The 15,743-nt window shown below is 46.9% G+C and overlaps 1 protein-coding gene across 15 annotated transcripts in view; it reads left to right on the top strand.

Moving 5' to 3' along the window:
- The first annotated feature begins 1,524 nt into the window (after window positions 1–1,524).
- Window positions 1,525–15,743, top strand: part of LOC119852184 (opsin-5-like) — an 85,673-nt gene continuing 71,454 nt past the window's right edge. For 3 of the 15 annotated variants that reach the window (XM_043507922.1, XM_043507925.1, XM_038393207.2), the window contains exon 1: window positions 2,976–3,428. Coding sequence is in view for 2 of the 15 variants with exons in the window: in XM_043507929.1 (XP_043363864.1) it covers window positions 2,865–2,867 (3 nt within the window). In the remaining 13 variants the exon portion in view is untranslated. Of the gene's footprint in view, window positions 1,709–2,829; window positions 2,868–2,927; window positions 3,429–3,463; window positions 3,562–15,743 lie in introns of those variants that run through there. The other 12 variants (XM_038393210.2, XM_043507926.1, XM_038393212.2 and 9 more) reach the window with 10 other exon arrangements.

Genomic DNA, 15,743 nt, shown 5'->3' on the forward strand with positions numbered 1-15,743 from the left:
TGGAACAACACCCTGGCCCCTGAAGCTCTTCTGTAGTTGTGGATATCTGCCAGAATTGCTGCTCTGTGTTGGGAAGGGAACGCTAAAGGTTGGAGGAAACATGAAGTTACCCATCACTTGCACCAAAGCCCTGAGTGAAAGGCTCATTTGCAGGGTACAGCACCTGGCAGGATTGGACTCAGCAACCAAGTATTAATAGCTGGACCTACTGTTATAGCTGTGTCATTTCAACAATCTGTAACCCACTGCCACTAGCCTCCCCTGTTTCTCCTCCTCCCTTAACACTCTGCCAGCCATAGGGTGGAAACTGGCCACTTCACCTTGAATGGTCCCTTGGAATATGTGACTGCTTAGCTAAACGATCTGTTCCAACCTCGTATTTAGCAATGACACTGAGTTTCCTAGCACTGCAAAAGAGCTCTGCAGCTGGAAAGTCTGTCTGTCTGTCTCTCCTCTTCCCCTCCCCTCCCCGCAAGTTGGACCAAGAAAAGCTCTCCCCTGCTCCCCCACCTTGGCTCTCCAATATCTGGAAAGGTAACCGAGGTGGGGGAGGTGCAGGCTGAGCCTTCCAGCCCTGAGGCACAGCCCCGTCTAGCCCAGGAAGGATAGGCCGCCTGGCAGGCATCGAGCCGCAGGTGGTTCTGCCTGGCGCCACCAGGTTGCATCCTTGTGCGGCTCTCACACCAGCCCCTGCTCCCCGAGCGTGTCTGCGAGACTAGTGAGAGGCAGCGCGTGAGCAGTGAGGTCTCTCTGCCATCATCCCGGGGGCGGGTGAGGCACGTGCAGCCAACTGGGGGCTACGGGGTGTTCCCGGGGGGGGGTGGGAGCTGTGCGGCTCCTCACGTTGCGGAGTCTGGGCCCGGGCCTGTTAAGACGTCATGTGCCCGCCCGCTTTGCCCCCACCAGTGTCTGCTTCCCACGCAAGGCGTTTCCCGGCAGCTCCGCGCTGGGGCGGCCCCCTATTGGCAAAGCTCGGGGGAATGTGAGTGGACGTTAGATGTGATCTTCCCTTTGTCTGACTCTGCTTTTTATCCATTCCTCCCCTCAACCGATTGCTGGCTTCCCCCCTCTCAAGTCTACCTGGCACAGATCCTGGGCTTGTGGCCAAAAGCCACTTGCAGGGAAAGGGCCTCCAGGCATCAGCCTGTCTGTAACTCTGACTGCATCCCCCCACCCCCTTTCTCTTGCGATAAAATCTAGGGGGAGGAATCCCCTGGAAAAACCCATTGTTGTTGTTGCAGTGATCTTAAACATTAGGCGTAACCAGTGTCTGTGGCAGCCCCAAAGCAAAGGGAATCTCCGGGGGCTGAGACAGACTAGCAGCTCGGACAGCACTGCCTGCAAAAACAGTGAAAAGGGATAAAGTTGGGGCTACCTGGCCTGGCTCCTGGCTATTTTTGGTCCCCATTTCCCAAACCGTTTAATCAAACAGAGCACAAATCTAGCTGCTACTGTCCTAAACAATACCAGACCCTGAAGTTTCCTGAGCATGAGCGCTCGCAAAAACTTGGATCTGGCACCTAGACCCAGCCAAATCTCGGCACTAGAAACTAGTGCCTAAACTGAGAACATGTCTTAAAAGCCGACCCTGCCGTATGCTGGCCCATCATGCTGCAAAAACCCCGCTCTGGCTAGCGATAGATCCTACTGGATTCATCCAACAATTTGGTCCTCGTCCTCCAACTTCCATGGCCTGAGTAGGGAACTGGTGTAGCTGCTCCCATTGCACCTCCAAAATTCCAGTCCGTGGTACATCACACACCTGATACAGTGTAAGCGCTACAAAACCCAACTCCAGCATCTGGATCCAGCACCAGGATTTTTGGCCACAAGTCCCAAACTGTGCAACTTCAATAGGCTTGTTTTCTAACTGTTCCTCCTGCACTGGACCTTGGTGCATCCTATCTCAGTAATACTGGCAAAAACGCATCCGTGGTGCAACTTGTGGCTAGACAGCAGGTGTAGTTATCCCTTTACATCAAACACATCTGTACCTGCTGCACTGAGTTTCTATGAAGCCACAGTAATCCAGTTATGGCATCTTGATCTTTCTAGATACTGCCACATTTCAGACCATAAACTTGAGATTTGGCAGTGAAAGGAATGTAGCCGATCAGGACCACCATTCTATATGGGTTTAGCTAATGAGCTCTTCATTAGAGATTTTTCTTCCACAGCAGTCGAGAGGGGTTAGGAACACATCTTCCATTAAATTAATACCTCTCGTATTCACGTGCCAGGATTTATTGGGGATCGGATGTTCATAACGAAGTGCAGCTACATTTGACTTCTGTTAATACTGTACAATGTAGAGGTTTATGGCAGTAAATAAATAGCTCGCTCCAGCAAGACCTAGGTGCCAGAATTGTGTTCGTTCTTGGACCTCAATATGGGAGCCTGAATTTTGTGGTCAAATAAGAGCAGCAACAGGTGTTATTTATTTTGGTACACTATGAAGCCTTCCGCCCCAAAATGGCAGGCTCCAGGGGTCTTTGCTATCGAGCAGGAATTCATTGAGATCTGGAATGGGAGCAGCTGCCCTTCTTCTGTTTAGCTGGTAGGATCTTTGGGTTTACATCAAAACACAAACAAACCCCTCGAGCCGGAGCCAGTAGGAGCCAGAGGCTGAACTGATGGTTGTGGAATTGTGAGACTCTTGTGTCAGTTTCCCAATAGAGTTTGCGTTTTGTTTTGGTAGTTGGAGCAGCTGCATCCTTAATATAATACATTTTGTTGGATTAGGGTTCATGTTTCGCAGGATGTGGGGGTTGGGTGCGTTTCCAGTGCTCTTGTGGCAGCAGAGTGCAGAAAGGTCCGGATATTTTCCAGCGCCAGAAGGGCGGCTACCCTCGTTCCCTACTGAAATGGTACGGGTTGGGTTTGGGAGTCGCCAGATCTGGGTGCTAGCGCTCGCCCAGCCTCTTGGAGCCAGGCGCTGGATCTTTTCGGGCGCAGCAGAAGGCGCGCGCGAGCCCGTGGTTTGGCGCTCGCACGTCGGGGGCTGGAGCCGGACGGGCCGCAGGATCCGTCGGCGTCCCGGCGAGCGCAGCGTTCGCCTCCCGCCCGGCGAAGCCTGAACAGCCAGGCAGGGCGCAGGCGTCGCCCGCTGCCGCCTCGCAAGGCCCGGGGGGGCTTCTGAGGGTCCGCCCAGGGCAGCCCGGGCAACTCCCCCAGCTCCCACCAGTATAAGAGGAGGCCCCTAGGCGGAGCGGCACGTACGGGGGCTGCCGTTGCCATGGCAGTTCCCGCCGAGGCAGGAGAAGCAGCAGCGGGAAGTCCCGCCGTGCGCGGCTGTCCCTGCGCGGCGGCCGCGGCTCTAGCCCCGCGCCCGGGGGCGAGGGCTGGGCCAGGCCCCTGCGCGTGCCGCGTGGAGGTGGCGCCACGAGGAAGTGGCGCCTCTCGCCCGCTTCCCCCGGGCTCCGGCCAAGGTAGGTCCGCGGCGGCCGGCGGGCGGCGGGAGAGCCGCGGGCCGCCGAGCAAGTGCCGCGAAACGGGAGCGGCGGTTCCGCGCAGGCCGGGCGGGGGCAGCTCAGAGCGGCCGCGCTGTGAGATTTACCGCAGGTCCGGGATCCTGGCGGGGATCTGGGAGCGTGGCGGGGCGAAGGGGGTCTGGCTCCTCCCAGCCCGGCAGGGGAGGGCGCGGACAAAGGGGTTGCGAGCGCGAGTCTTGCTTGTCCAGACCCGCTTCTCCTCGGGGAGAACTGAGCGGCGGATTGCAATGGGTGTGACTGTACTTGCGGGCCAGGGGAGAGGCTCTGGGGAGTGGATGGGTGAAGTGGGCTCCAGAGATTAAAGGGCACGGCGCAGGCTGCAGGGCACACAAAGGCTATTGGCTAGATCCGGAGCGTTGTGCCTGGTCCCTCTTGCACTTCTCCAAGGACCCCGGGCCTGATCTTGGCGCGCTCTTCCTTGCGTGATCGCAGACTGTATTTCTAGCCTCAAGCTTGGCGGTTGCTCCTAGGTTGCCGCTTGTGAGGTTTTGAGGGAGCTTCCCTCTAGTGCTATTTATTTACACTACAGAAGCAAAGGACAGCACCTCCTCGCCTTAATCGTAACTGGTCTGGCTTGTCCTAATGGGAAGTTTTCGATTCTCCCCCTCCTCTCCTGCAAATCGCCCAGGCCGGCTTGAGGACAGAGAATCTAGCATGAGAGACCAGGAAGATCTCAAGAGAGAGATCATTAATTTCTTTAACACGTTATCTGTATTACTTCCTTCAGCATTTCTGATGTACATTTGCAAGGAGAGAGGTGTGTGTTTATTTGGGGCTTTTGTTATTACCGCACAAATTCTCCAATCTTCTTTGTTATCCTCAGCTTGGGACTCAATTTTGTAAATGTCCATGTGTTAGCTTTACTGCTGCAAGTAGTTAAGTGTTTATAGACTAACCGCCTGACCCTATAAACTCCTGGTTTGAAAAAGGAATACCTATAGCACTATATGAATAATAGATACGTAGGATTGCAAAAGAGCTTTGTACAATAACAGATGCCAACACTGAACCTTGTGGTCTGTAATTTTTGTGGTTTCCCCATTCAGAGGTTGCCACCAGATTTTATTAACTAAACATTGAATAAAATGTCATCCCTATACCCTTACTGACACTTTTTACAATAGTAATATCAAAACACTTTTCATCTTCCAAGCACTTTAATTCTCAGGACAACCCTGAGGCTAAATATTATCTGCATTTTACAAATGGGGAAACTAAAGCAGATGATAGAGCCAGATTAAAAAAATTGCAACAGACAGTTATTAATAAACATTGAACTGTTTTTTTTCTTCTATTCTTGGATTGCTTGTGAATATGCTCAGCATTGCCTGCTCTCCTGAGTCTCACAATATTTGGTATTTTACTTCATGCTCTAGCTCTTGAATTCAAATTTATTACATGAGAGACTCAGTTCTCATTTAAAAAATAACAATAAATTCTGGTTTTGGTGAAAGATTTGAAAACATGACTGCAACTGTCTCAAAAAAACACAAGGCAAAGAGAGAACCCAGAATTGATTATTTTAGAATATCATGACTTTTAAGTCAATCTTGTGTTTAGGGTGTTTTTTAAGGAAGGATGAATGTCATGATTTTTGAATGTTTGGGGTTTGTACTGATTCGTTCTCTTTGCAATTATTTGTATCTCTTCACAAACACACTTCAGCCTCTGACAAACTAAGAAATTGCTTGCTTGGATTCTTCCTTGGATTATTTGATAGGAAATTTTGAGATTTGATTTGTGGATTGATTGGGGAAGCTTTTATTTGCTTGTTCCCTCACTGAATGACCAAACCTTTATAAACTGCTTCTGTTGTGACCTAAATGTAATTTAGGTAGGAAACAAGTTTTAATTTAGTGATTACAATAACTTTCAGCTGCAAGCCCAAAACTTGCTCTTTTGTGAACAGTCTTACAAACAAAACTTTACTCAGATAACTGTTCATGAGGAAAAGAGTTGAAAGGGCACAAGTACTGTGGAAGTGAAACTGTTAATATTTTTCTACCTCTACAGCCCAATCTGATACTTAACCACCCGGACAACGTGCTCAAGTATCCTCTAAATAAAGGTATTATGCAGCATTTCCGGTGCTGGAAGATCTGGCCTTCATGGAGTAGGAGCTATTCCATGTGTACTAATAGGCTTGCAGAGACCTCACTGTTACCCCTGCACTGAAGTGATCTCTGTGATGTCATCTACCAAAAGGAGACAGACATGGGCAAAGAATAGCTGCATTCTGTCTCCAATCCCTTTCTTCTCCATCCTATGGCACTGTACACTTCTGCACAGTGCTTGCCCCATCCTGGAAAAGTTCCTTCAAGTTCTAACCGAGCATAGCAGACCCCCAGCTGCAGATACAGCGGTTGTATAATTCATCCACAACCCACCAAGCAGAATTACCTGTGACATCCTGGGGACGTGCATTGGTGGCTGGTGATCTGGCTGTTGGGGGAGGCTAGCGCCTGGCCCCTCCCCTTGTGCCCAAAGCCCCGTCCCTCCATCTCCACTTCTCCCCCGTCCTCTGCAGAGCTCAGAGCGCCCCCCAGCACCGGGTGGCCGGGTCCAGGTGATAGGAGTGCTGGAACAATTTTAATAGTGGGGGTGCTGAGAGCCATTGAACCAAACTGTAAAACCTGTCTGTAATGGAAACTACTTCAAGCCAGGGGGTGCTGTAGTACCGTCCGCACCTCTAGTTCCAGCACCTGTGCCAGGCGGGCGGGCAGCCCAGCCCTAGTGCCAGCCACCCCCAGTCTCCATGGCAGGCCAGCCAACCCAGCCAGCCTAGGTCAGGGCAGAATGCTGGGCCCTGCGGGGGGGTCCGGGGGTGGGGACACCCCAGGCTGGTGGCGGAGGCATAGCCTCCCCCAGCCTATGATACCTGCCACCCATGGGTACACTTACCTTCCTATGGGAAGGTGTAATATCCATGAGAAATGGCTCAGAAAGAAAATGTCTAAGCAGTGGATGAGTAAATCTATGCCCATATGTCCACAGTACAGTGTGCCCGAAGACAGCACAACAATGACAATACTGTCGTGCCACTTCCAGCTAGTTTGATTGCAATGCGGCTTGTACTCCAATACGCTCTAGAAGTTATGATACCCAGGGAGATGCTGGTTGTAAATTCAACCTGTTTTTACACATAGTAGAACAACAGGTGGACCTCTTGAGTCACCTGTTTTCTGCAATTACTGTAAGTTGCTGTTTGCTGTGCATTAAAGCATACAATTTCCAGCACTGTAACAAAGGGTTCACAGAGTAGTTGCCTGTCAAAGCATATTGTCCTACTGGCAATTATATGCTGTAATAAGGCACAAGCTGGCCCTTTATTATATATATCAATCAGGGCAAGCCTGGCCTGGTTTGGATTCAGGATAGAACAAGGGAATTCTGTAAGCAGTATTTCCCTGTAGGCCTGGGAATTACAGGCAATGCATGATGGGAGAGGAGCTAGGTTATAAGAGGCAGCCTCTTCTCAGTATGGAATGAGATCTGGGAGATCTGTTGCTGCAGTTAAGAGAGCAGATCTGGTGTGACGCTTTCCACAATTAGAGCTGGAGAAGCACTGTCCAAAGAAGGATGTGGGAAAAAAAGTTGTGAGGAGATGGGCTATAGAAGGGCCCTATAAGAAGTGAACCAAGGAGGAAAATGCATGAGGCAATATGGCTCGCAGTGGACTGGAGGCCCAGTGTTGGTGCTGCTCCTTATGTAGGGGCCCCAGGCAGCAACTTTTGGGGAGGGCAGGAAAAAGCTTATCTCTCTCCCTCCCTCGCAATGGCAAGAGAGGAGGACCAAGTCTGGCCCTAGGGAAAGACTAGATTTGTTGCGTCCTGGGAGGTCAAGGTACTGTGTCAGCAGGGTAAGGCTATTTTGCCTAGAAAGGGGGAAGGGTTACTGAGCCCTAGGAGGGCAAAGGAGTATTTCAGTATGGACACTTGTTTGTTTGCCTTGGAGTTGGAAGGGGAGGACTTTATAGTTTAAACTGCCAGCTCAGAGACTGAGGGCTAGTCCCAGCTTTTCCATTGACTGTGGTTAATATTTCTGTGCCTTTTACAGGCCTTATTATGAGCCATTAAGGTACCTTGCAGAGTAACTATCATTACAAATAGAAAAACTTGTGCAAGTTTTCAGGTCACTTCCCACAGAGCTGGGAATAGCCCCGCTGTCTAACTGAACAGTGCCAAGTCTCAACCACTTTGTCACACAGCCATTTGGAAGGAGCAGGCCAAATCGCATGCCACTTTAACCTGTGTACTAATGCCATGTAGCTAGAGCATAGAGGGGGATTTATGATTCTGCTACTTCTGTGCTAGGAAGTCTGGCTAGTTAGCTCCAGCAGAGAGGTTTATGCTTTTCTATCAAGAGGTCCCACGTACAATCTCTGCCAATGACCCAGCGAGGGGCACTGTTACATTTGACAATGCTGTCTGTAATCGCTAGAAAGACCACAATCTTCTTCCAGAGTCAAAAACAGAAACCGAGAATCCTGATGCCCCTCATTCTAGTGCTGTCTCTCTTGACCTCTTTTTATAATCCAGTGATGTGTGTTATCTATCTCCATGGTCTGTTCCACATAGAGCATAATAGCTTGTTTTTTCTCCCTCACTTAGACCACCAGCGAGAGTAGTAGAAATGATCTTTGCTGTTTGTTTGAAGGTTGTAGTTTCAAACCCTGCTGATTAACCTTGAGGGGGAGGAAGGAAATAGGTATATGTATAAAATTTAGTTCAAGATCTCAGGAGTAATAGCTGGAATGATTTTACATTGCAGCATTATGTTTAGAAATGAATGTGGATGTTTTTCTGTTGTATTTTCCGTGTTTGTAATCAACAAGAACAGCAGTGGTGCCAACTCTTGTGACTTTTTTTTTTTTTTTTTTTTAAATTGAAGTATCACAATATTCGGTCTTTCTTAAAGACTCAGCTGCTGGAGTCAGGTGATTACATGAGTCTCAACTTTCACTTTTTTAAAAAAGTAAGTTGCTAGCCCTCATGACATGGAGAGAAGCCTGAAAACATGACCTGAGTGTACCCCAAAGGCTCTAAGTCTAGAAGGCAAATAACAAAACCCCTATATAATATAATTTTTTTTTTGAGGCCTGAGTTATTTATGAATGTCTGGGATTGGCAATGTTAGACAGGGTGTGGCACTTTCTGTGGATTATGTCTGAGACAGAGAGAACAGAGGGAAATTTTGCTGAGCCCAGAGGCTGCAAGACCCTGCCTGTATCAACTCCAGAAAGGTCAGAGCTTGTTTTAATAAACTTGTATTTCAAGAAAGCGATCTCATTCTCTAAGGTGTAACTCTGGCACTTAGGAAACTTGATGCCTCCAAGCACTGCTAATGAGCAGTTGAGGCTTTCACCTGTAGGTCACCAGTTTGAATCCTGCCCAGATCAGCAGGAATTAAAAGTTGTTTTTCTGATGGATGTTTGGTGATTGTCATATAAGAGGTGTTTGTGATGTGGATGATGGAACCAGGACCCAAACTTGCCACCATACTTTGTTCTAGATTGTGCAAGCCCTTTAGGACTCCTTTGTGTTCAGCACTGTATAGAATGTTTCCTGTCCTAATCTCAAATGTATCCTCAAGCAAGAGCTCCTGCATCAGGGACCAAAATCACATGCATTAAAATCAAATTAATTAAGCTTGAGAGAGTTGGCACCACTGTTGTTGGGCTAACCACATGATTTGGGGGGGTTGTCTCATGATTTTTGAAGCTTGGGACTGGCAATATTGGGAAATTGTAGGTCCTCTGTATGCCTGGAAAATAAGTTGAGCTGCTCATGGGGCCTTTCCTGTGGATGACCTTAACTCTTCTGCTACTGAGTGGACTACACTCTCAGCAAGTTCGCAGATGACACTAAACTGGGAGGAGTGGTAGAAATGCTGGAGGGTAGGGATAGGTTACAGAGGGACCTAGACAAATTAGAGGATTGGGCCAAAAGAAATCTGATGAGGTTCAGCAAGGACAAGTGCAGAGTCCTGCACTTAGGATGGAAGAATCCCATGCACCGCTACAGACTAGGGACCGAATGGCTAGGCAGCAGTTCTGCAGAAAAGGACCTTGGGGTTACAGTGGACGAGAAGCTGGATATGAGTAGTGTGCCCTTGTTGCCAAGAAGGCCAATGGCATTTTGGGATGTATAAGTAGGGGCATTGCCAGCAGATCGAGGGACGTGATCGTTCCCCTCTATTGGACATTGGTGAGGCCTCATCTGGAGTATTGTGTCCAGTTTTGGGCCCCACACTACAAGAAGGATGTAGAAAAATTGAAAGCAGCGATCAAATCCCCGCTCATACTTCTCTTCTGCAGACTAAACAATCCTAGTTCCCTCAGCCTCTCCTCATAAGTCATATATGTTCCAGTCCCCTGATCATTTTTGTTGCCCTCCGCTGGACGCTTTCCAACTACCTGAAGGGGGTTCCAAAGAGGATGGATCTAGACTGTTCTCAGTGGTAGCAGATGACAGAACAAGGAGTAATGGTCTCAAGTTGCAGTGGGGGAGGTTTAGGTTGGATATTAGGAAAAACTTTATCACTAGGAGGTTGGTGAAGTGCTAAAATGCGTTACCTAGGGAGGTGGTAGAATCTCCTTCCTTTGAGGTTTTTACGGTCAGGCTTGACAAAGCCCTGGCTGGGATGATTTAGTTGGGGATTGGTCCTGCTTTGAGCAGGGGGTTGGACTAGATGACCTCCTGAGGTCCCTTCCAACCCTGATATTCTATGATTTACTTTGAACTATTACTTCTCACTCTTGCTGGGGTTGGAGAGATATCCTGGAAGTATTTTCGTGTGTACTGATTTTCATTCTAGCAAAGTGTAAAATAAGGCAAAAACTTGAAAATCGGAGGTATCTCATAATAGTGAGTAAGAATATTTTTAATATATTGTAGAGGGTTCATGGCTGCAATGCAGTCTGTAATATACACCAGTCATTGTTGGTGTATATTAAAGTATCTATCTAACTGAGTAACTGGGGAACATAAATAAGTAGCACACAAAGACTTTGAGGGAGTTGCTGTGGACAAAAGACAAATGTGAATGCTGAAATGTGTAATCGACATTTAAAAGGCAAGTTCAGTTTTACATACGTCTTGATTTGTTACACAATCTACAACAAAATATCCTGAATAGATGAAAATTATAGTACTCTCTCTCTCAGAGCTTGTTGAATAACATCCATAAGTGTGTTGGGGGGGTGGGGGGGGAACACCTTACTGTAAAATTCCCAGGAGTGTTGCTGCACAGCATCCTACAATAGATAGCTAAATATTCTGTGTAATTCACTTTGGACAAATTTAAATGTAAAGACGTGCAAAATGCCAACACTAAACTGTCTAGCACATAAGCATAGTTTCAGCATAGCTCAGACATAGGTGAGAGGTTTATTGCAGGAGTGGGTGGGTGAGATTCTGTGGCCTGCATTGTGCAGGAGGTCAGACTAGATGATCATAATGGTCCCTTCTGACCTTAATATCTATGAATCTATAATGAGTTACAAGAGCTGTGTGTGTGACTTCATTTTATTTTTTTTTATTGAATATGAGGCATTGCTTATTTTTCCTTCACAGATTTAGAGCACTACACAGTGGCTTTCCTCCAGACTCTGTACTACAATATCTTATTGGGTCTTGAGTGGTTTGCCAAAGGATGATCCAGAAGTCAGTACTAGGATTAGAATTTGGGAGGCTTCTGTCTTCCAGTCTTGTGTTAACAATGCTCAACCACACCCTTTACATGTACATGTAGGCTCTAATCCTTCACTGCTGTGCCCTCAAAATTCAGTCCTGTCAGAGCCAGTCCTATGCCCTGCTTAAATTCTTAAGAGGCCTCAAGTGGGGATATAGTGTGGAGCCTCTCGAGGGGTGAAATTTGATCTGAAGACCTTTTAATTGAGCCTGGATTGCATGGGTCATGGCAGCCAAGGTCTTAACTCAAATATATATTAAAATAATTACCTTCTGAAATCTTACCTAGTGGCTCATATTTATACTGGAGAGAGGAAGCCCTTTTCAAAGTCAGTAACATATTTGCAATATAGAAATGTATGAATACACTTTTTCAACAGGCTGTATCAAAGGGATTCTCTTAAAATAGAAATCAAGACAACAGAATTTGGATATGGTTAGTTTCCATTGAAGTCATCTTCCCGCTGACTTCAACAGGAGTTGGATAGGGCCTTAAGCAGGAGAGAACACTAGGAAAGGATTGAGGAATAGTAAACTGATCACAGAACCGAAAACAGAAATGAAAAGATGAGAACCAATCAAGACGTAAGGAAGAAATGGAGGTGGGGGGAGAAAGCGGAAAATGTCTAGAGAAATGAAGGCCTTTGGGAACCTTGAGAAAGAAACACAAAAAGGATGAAATCCTGGCTCCATTGAAGTCAATGTCAAAATACCCACTGATTTCAAGGGAGGCCAAGGATTTCACTGAACCGGTTGTCGATTAATATTATAGGATGTCTGTTTTTTCAAAATCGGTTACCTAAATTGCATCCACAAAGGGCTGGATTATGCACTTGTATATATGTAACTGAGGAAGCATAGTATTTAATGGGCTGCTTGGTGTGCATACATGGATGCAATTTCATCCACATTATGGTTTGATGGTGAAATATTTGGTTTATTACAATGAAGATTTGGGCAGCATAAGGTAAATTTTCAGGCCAGTGTGTAAAAAACTAGATTAATAATTCTTATTTGTGTATTGCTGAAAATGCATTTGTATAATATTTGAGTTTTTGTAGGTTTGCAAACAAGCTTCCTGCCATGTACTTTAGGGTCTACTTATAGCCCCTGTTTAGGATCAATAAATGATGTATTTAGAGTACTTACAGTTGCCATTGATGACAGACCGGCTTAAAGCCACTTTGCCAGTGTCTTGTGGAGATTAGGACTTGTAAAAAAGATATCAATTGAGATGCAGGAATTGTAAAAAATCTCCTATTATTTCTCCTATGCAGCAGAGAATCAACCTTGATATGTACGAGATCTTTGAAGACAAAAATGTTATGAACTTGAATAGCATGAGTCATTCATGGGCAGTACATATACTACCAAAGCCAACGCCACTCACTTCTGGATGTTTTTTGTATGTGTAATACTTGCAAACCGAAAGCGTACCATGGCATTTCATAGTTCTGTCCTTTTAGTGATGGATCTGTTCATCACAAAGTTAATAAATCAAATGCCAAGTGAACTGTGAACCAGAGCTGGAACTGAAAGAAAAGTGGAGGTAACCTTCTTCCTTTCCTTCCCCCCCCCCCAATACACACACACCAAAAAAAGATGGTACTCCCCCAGACATGAAAGTCTGCCACAAATTTTTCACAGTCGTCATCTTGCTTTTCTGTCAGTTAGAGGTAGTGGGAAGTGGAAGCATGACATAATTATTGAATTTGAGCACTTCCGTATCTATACTAATTACTTAGCACAGTAAATAATTCCTTTATTTACCATTTAACATACATCTGGGACAGCGAAGGTCAGAGTTATGCTTTTTTAGAGCTCTTGATAGCGAGTTCACTTAGTTACCATTTTTTGGTGAGCTCCTCACCCCATCTGTGGCCCCTTTACACTCAATAAAAGGGCTGGAGTTCTGTAGCCATCCGGCAGATAAAAAAGTGCAGGCATTCAAGCAGATAGCCGTCACATTGCGAGGGTAAAGGGTTTGCTGTGGGTAGTGTTGCCAGGCTTCCGGTTTTCGACTGGAGTGCCCAGTTGAAAACAGACCCTGGTGGCTCCAGTCGGCACTGCCAACAGCTCCCTGCCTGCCCTAGCTCAGTGCAGCTCCCAGAGGCAGCCGCTGCGGCCCCTAGGCACATGAGCGGCCAGGGAGGCTATGCGCGCTGCCTCCGCCCTGAGTGCCGGCTTCACAGCTCCTGTTGGTTGGGAACTGTGACCAATAGGAGCTGCAGGGGCAGTGCCTGCAGATGCGAGGGCAGAGCACGAAGCCTCCTGGGCTGCCCATGTGCCTAGTGGCCACTTCCTGGGAGCCGTGATAAGTGCTGCCGGGACCCTGCACCCTAACACCCTGCCCCAGCCCGGAGTGTCCTCATGCACCCAAACTCCTTCCTGGAGCCTGCATCCTGCAACCAGCCTGGAGCCCCCTCCTGCCCCAAGCCCTTCATCTCTGGCCCCACCCCAGAGCCCGCACCCCCAGCTGGAGCCTTCACCCCCCCGCACCCTAACCCCCTGTCCCAGCCTGGAACCCTCTCCTACCCCAAGCCCCTCATCCCAGCCTCACCCCAGAGCCCTCACCCCCAGCCACAGCCCTCATCCCCCCCGCCACACCCTTGCCCCAGCCCAGTGAAAGTGAGTGAGGGTTGGAGGAGAGCGAGCCATGGTGGGAGGGGGGATGGAGCGAGTGGGGCAGGGCTCAGGATGTTTGGTTTTGTGCGATTAGAAAGTTGGCAACCCTAGCAGTGAGCAGGGATGGGAGGGGTGTTTCAGCAGCGAGGCCATAGCGTGCAGCACTTCAGAGATTCTGGGCAGCACCAGGAGAGTGCTGTAACTTAAACAAAGCACCCAGAGATAGATGTGTCTTTGCATGTATTTCACGGGTTTGTGGCTCACACTGTGTTTCACAGCGGTCTGTCAAAGTCCATTTCTGCCTTTCCTGCAAAGATAGGAACATGATCACCACAGTGATGAATCTAAAACAACAAGACAGGTTAGATAGACATTATCCAAAATGTTCTGGGAACATCAGAAAACATCCTGATTTAGATTAAGGTCTAAATTCATGCAGGGAAGAGCTGGGCCAAAAATATAAGTCTAAGTTAAGTGCTTAAATATAGATTTAGGAGCATAAGTCATGTGATCACTTTTTAAAGTGGGATGGGCAGGGAATAAAAAAACTGACCACCCACAGTGGTTTGAATTGAGAACCGTACATTTTTTGACTTCGTTTTAGGTGGTGCAGGTAGTGAGATGGGGTTAAGGCTGCTCTTTCCACTCCAAGACCTTTATTTTCAGTTGCTTACAGCCATTTGGGCTAACATTTTCCAGTCCAGGGTGTCTGCCTCATGTTGCCTCTATCTTTTGTTGTCATTCCCACCTGTGTAAAGTAGACATAAAATGCTCCCATGCTTATTTGGTAGCATTTTACACCCACTTCTCTTTTACCCTACACAGATGCTAATGACATCCCCAGGTGCAAAGCAGCAGAGAATCAACCTTGATATGTACGAGATCTTTGAAGACAATAAACCTGGAACCTCCCAATGCTATTTTCAGAGTTACTCTTCAGAAAAGGAATGGCACTTTGAGCACGAGAGGCCATATCCTATTAGCATATGCAAATGATGTGAGGCACTCTTTTAGATTTCTAAATGCTGGAATACTTTTTCTCATTTGATGCCAATGTGCTTTTTCTGGCAGCAGTCTCCTGCAAGACCCTCTCTTGTCAGCACTGTATGTTTGTTTAGGCTCTAAACCTTCACATTTCATTACGAAGGTCAGTGGATTCTGTAGCAGCTGACAGAATCTTTCTCGTAGAGTTGCTGATTTCCTTGCTGAGGTATTAATCAATCCAGAGATCCTCTAATTTGCAGAATAGGAACATCTCCATGTACCTGAGGGGGTAAGTAAAACATCTTTCTTTTTCAAAGCATAACCAAGATGGGTATGCACACTTCAGCATTGATTTTGAGCGAACCAAGTTCTATTACCTCATTAAAAGCTTCATCATGGCATCTAGCTTTTGAAAGCTGGCATCACCTTCCACATCAAATTTCTTCTTTTTAGTTTGTTGTTATCCTCTTCTGTTTTGCTAAATATTTTTTTCGTTAGGGCAGACACCTGTGTTTTGGATTAAAGTGAAATTTGTTTAGGGTTAAATGATACTTTTGTTCCCTGGGGATGCCTGAGTGAGAACTTCTGACAGTCTTAAGAGCTGCAGACCTGTTTCTGACACGCTTGAAGTATGAATGTTAAGCTTTTCTTTTCTTTCTTAACATTTCACTTTTCTTATGGAGCATGACATTTACTGGTGCTGCATGGTTGTGCTGCATGGTTGTGAAGAATTTAATCAGTCATCATGGAATAAATTGCCCAGCTGAAAGAGGAAGATCATTGAAAATATTCATTATGGCAGCATACTATACAGGATGATGCACTTTGAAGCTGTCTGCTAGTTTTGAGCTATGAAGTATTACCTTAAATACATGCTACTGCTTCATAGCGTACTTTGTAAAGCCATTTTGGCTATAACCTGTATAAGCTTTTCTGTATTTTTGTATCACTG

This window comes from Dermochelys coriacea, chromosome 2 (genome assembly GCF_009764565.3).
Source record: "Dermochelys coriacea isolate rDerCor1 chromosome 2, rDerCor1.pri.v4, whole genome shotgun sequence".
Lineage (NCBI taxonomy): Eukaryota > Metazoa > Chordata > Testudines > Dermochelyidae > Dermochelys > Dermochelys coriacea.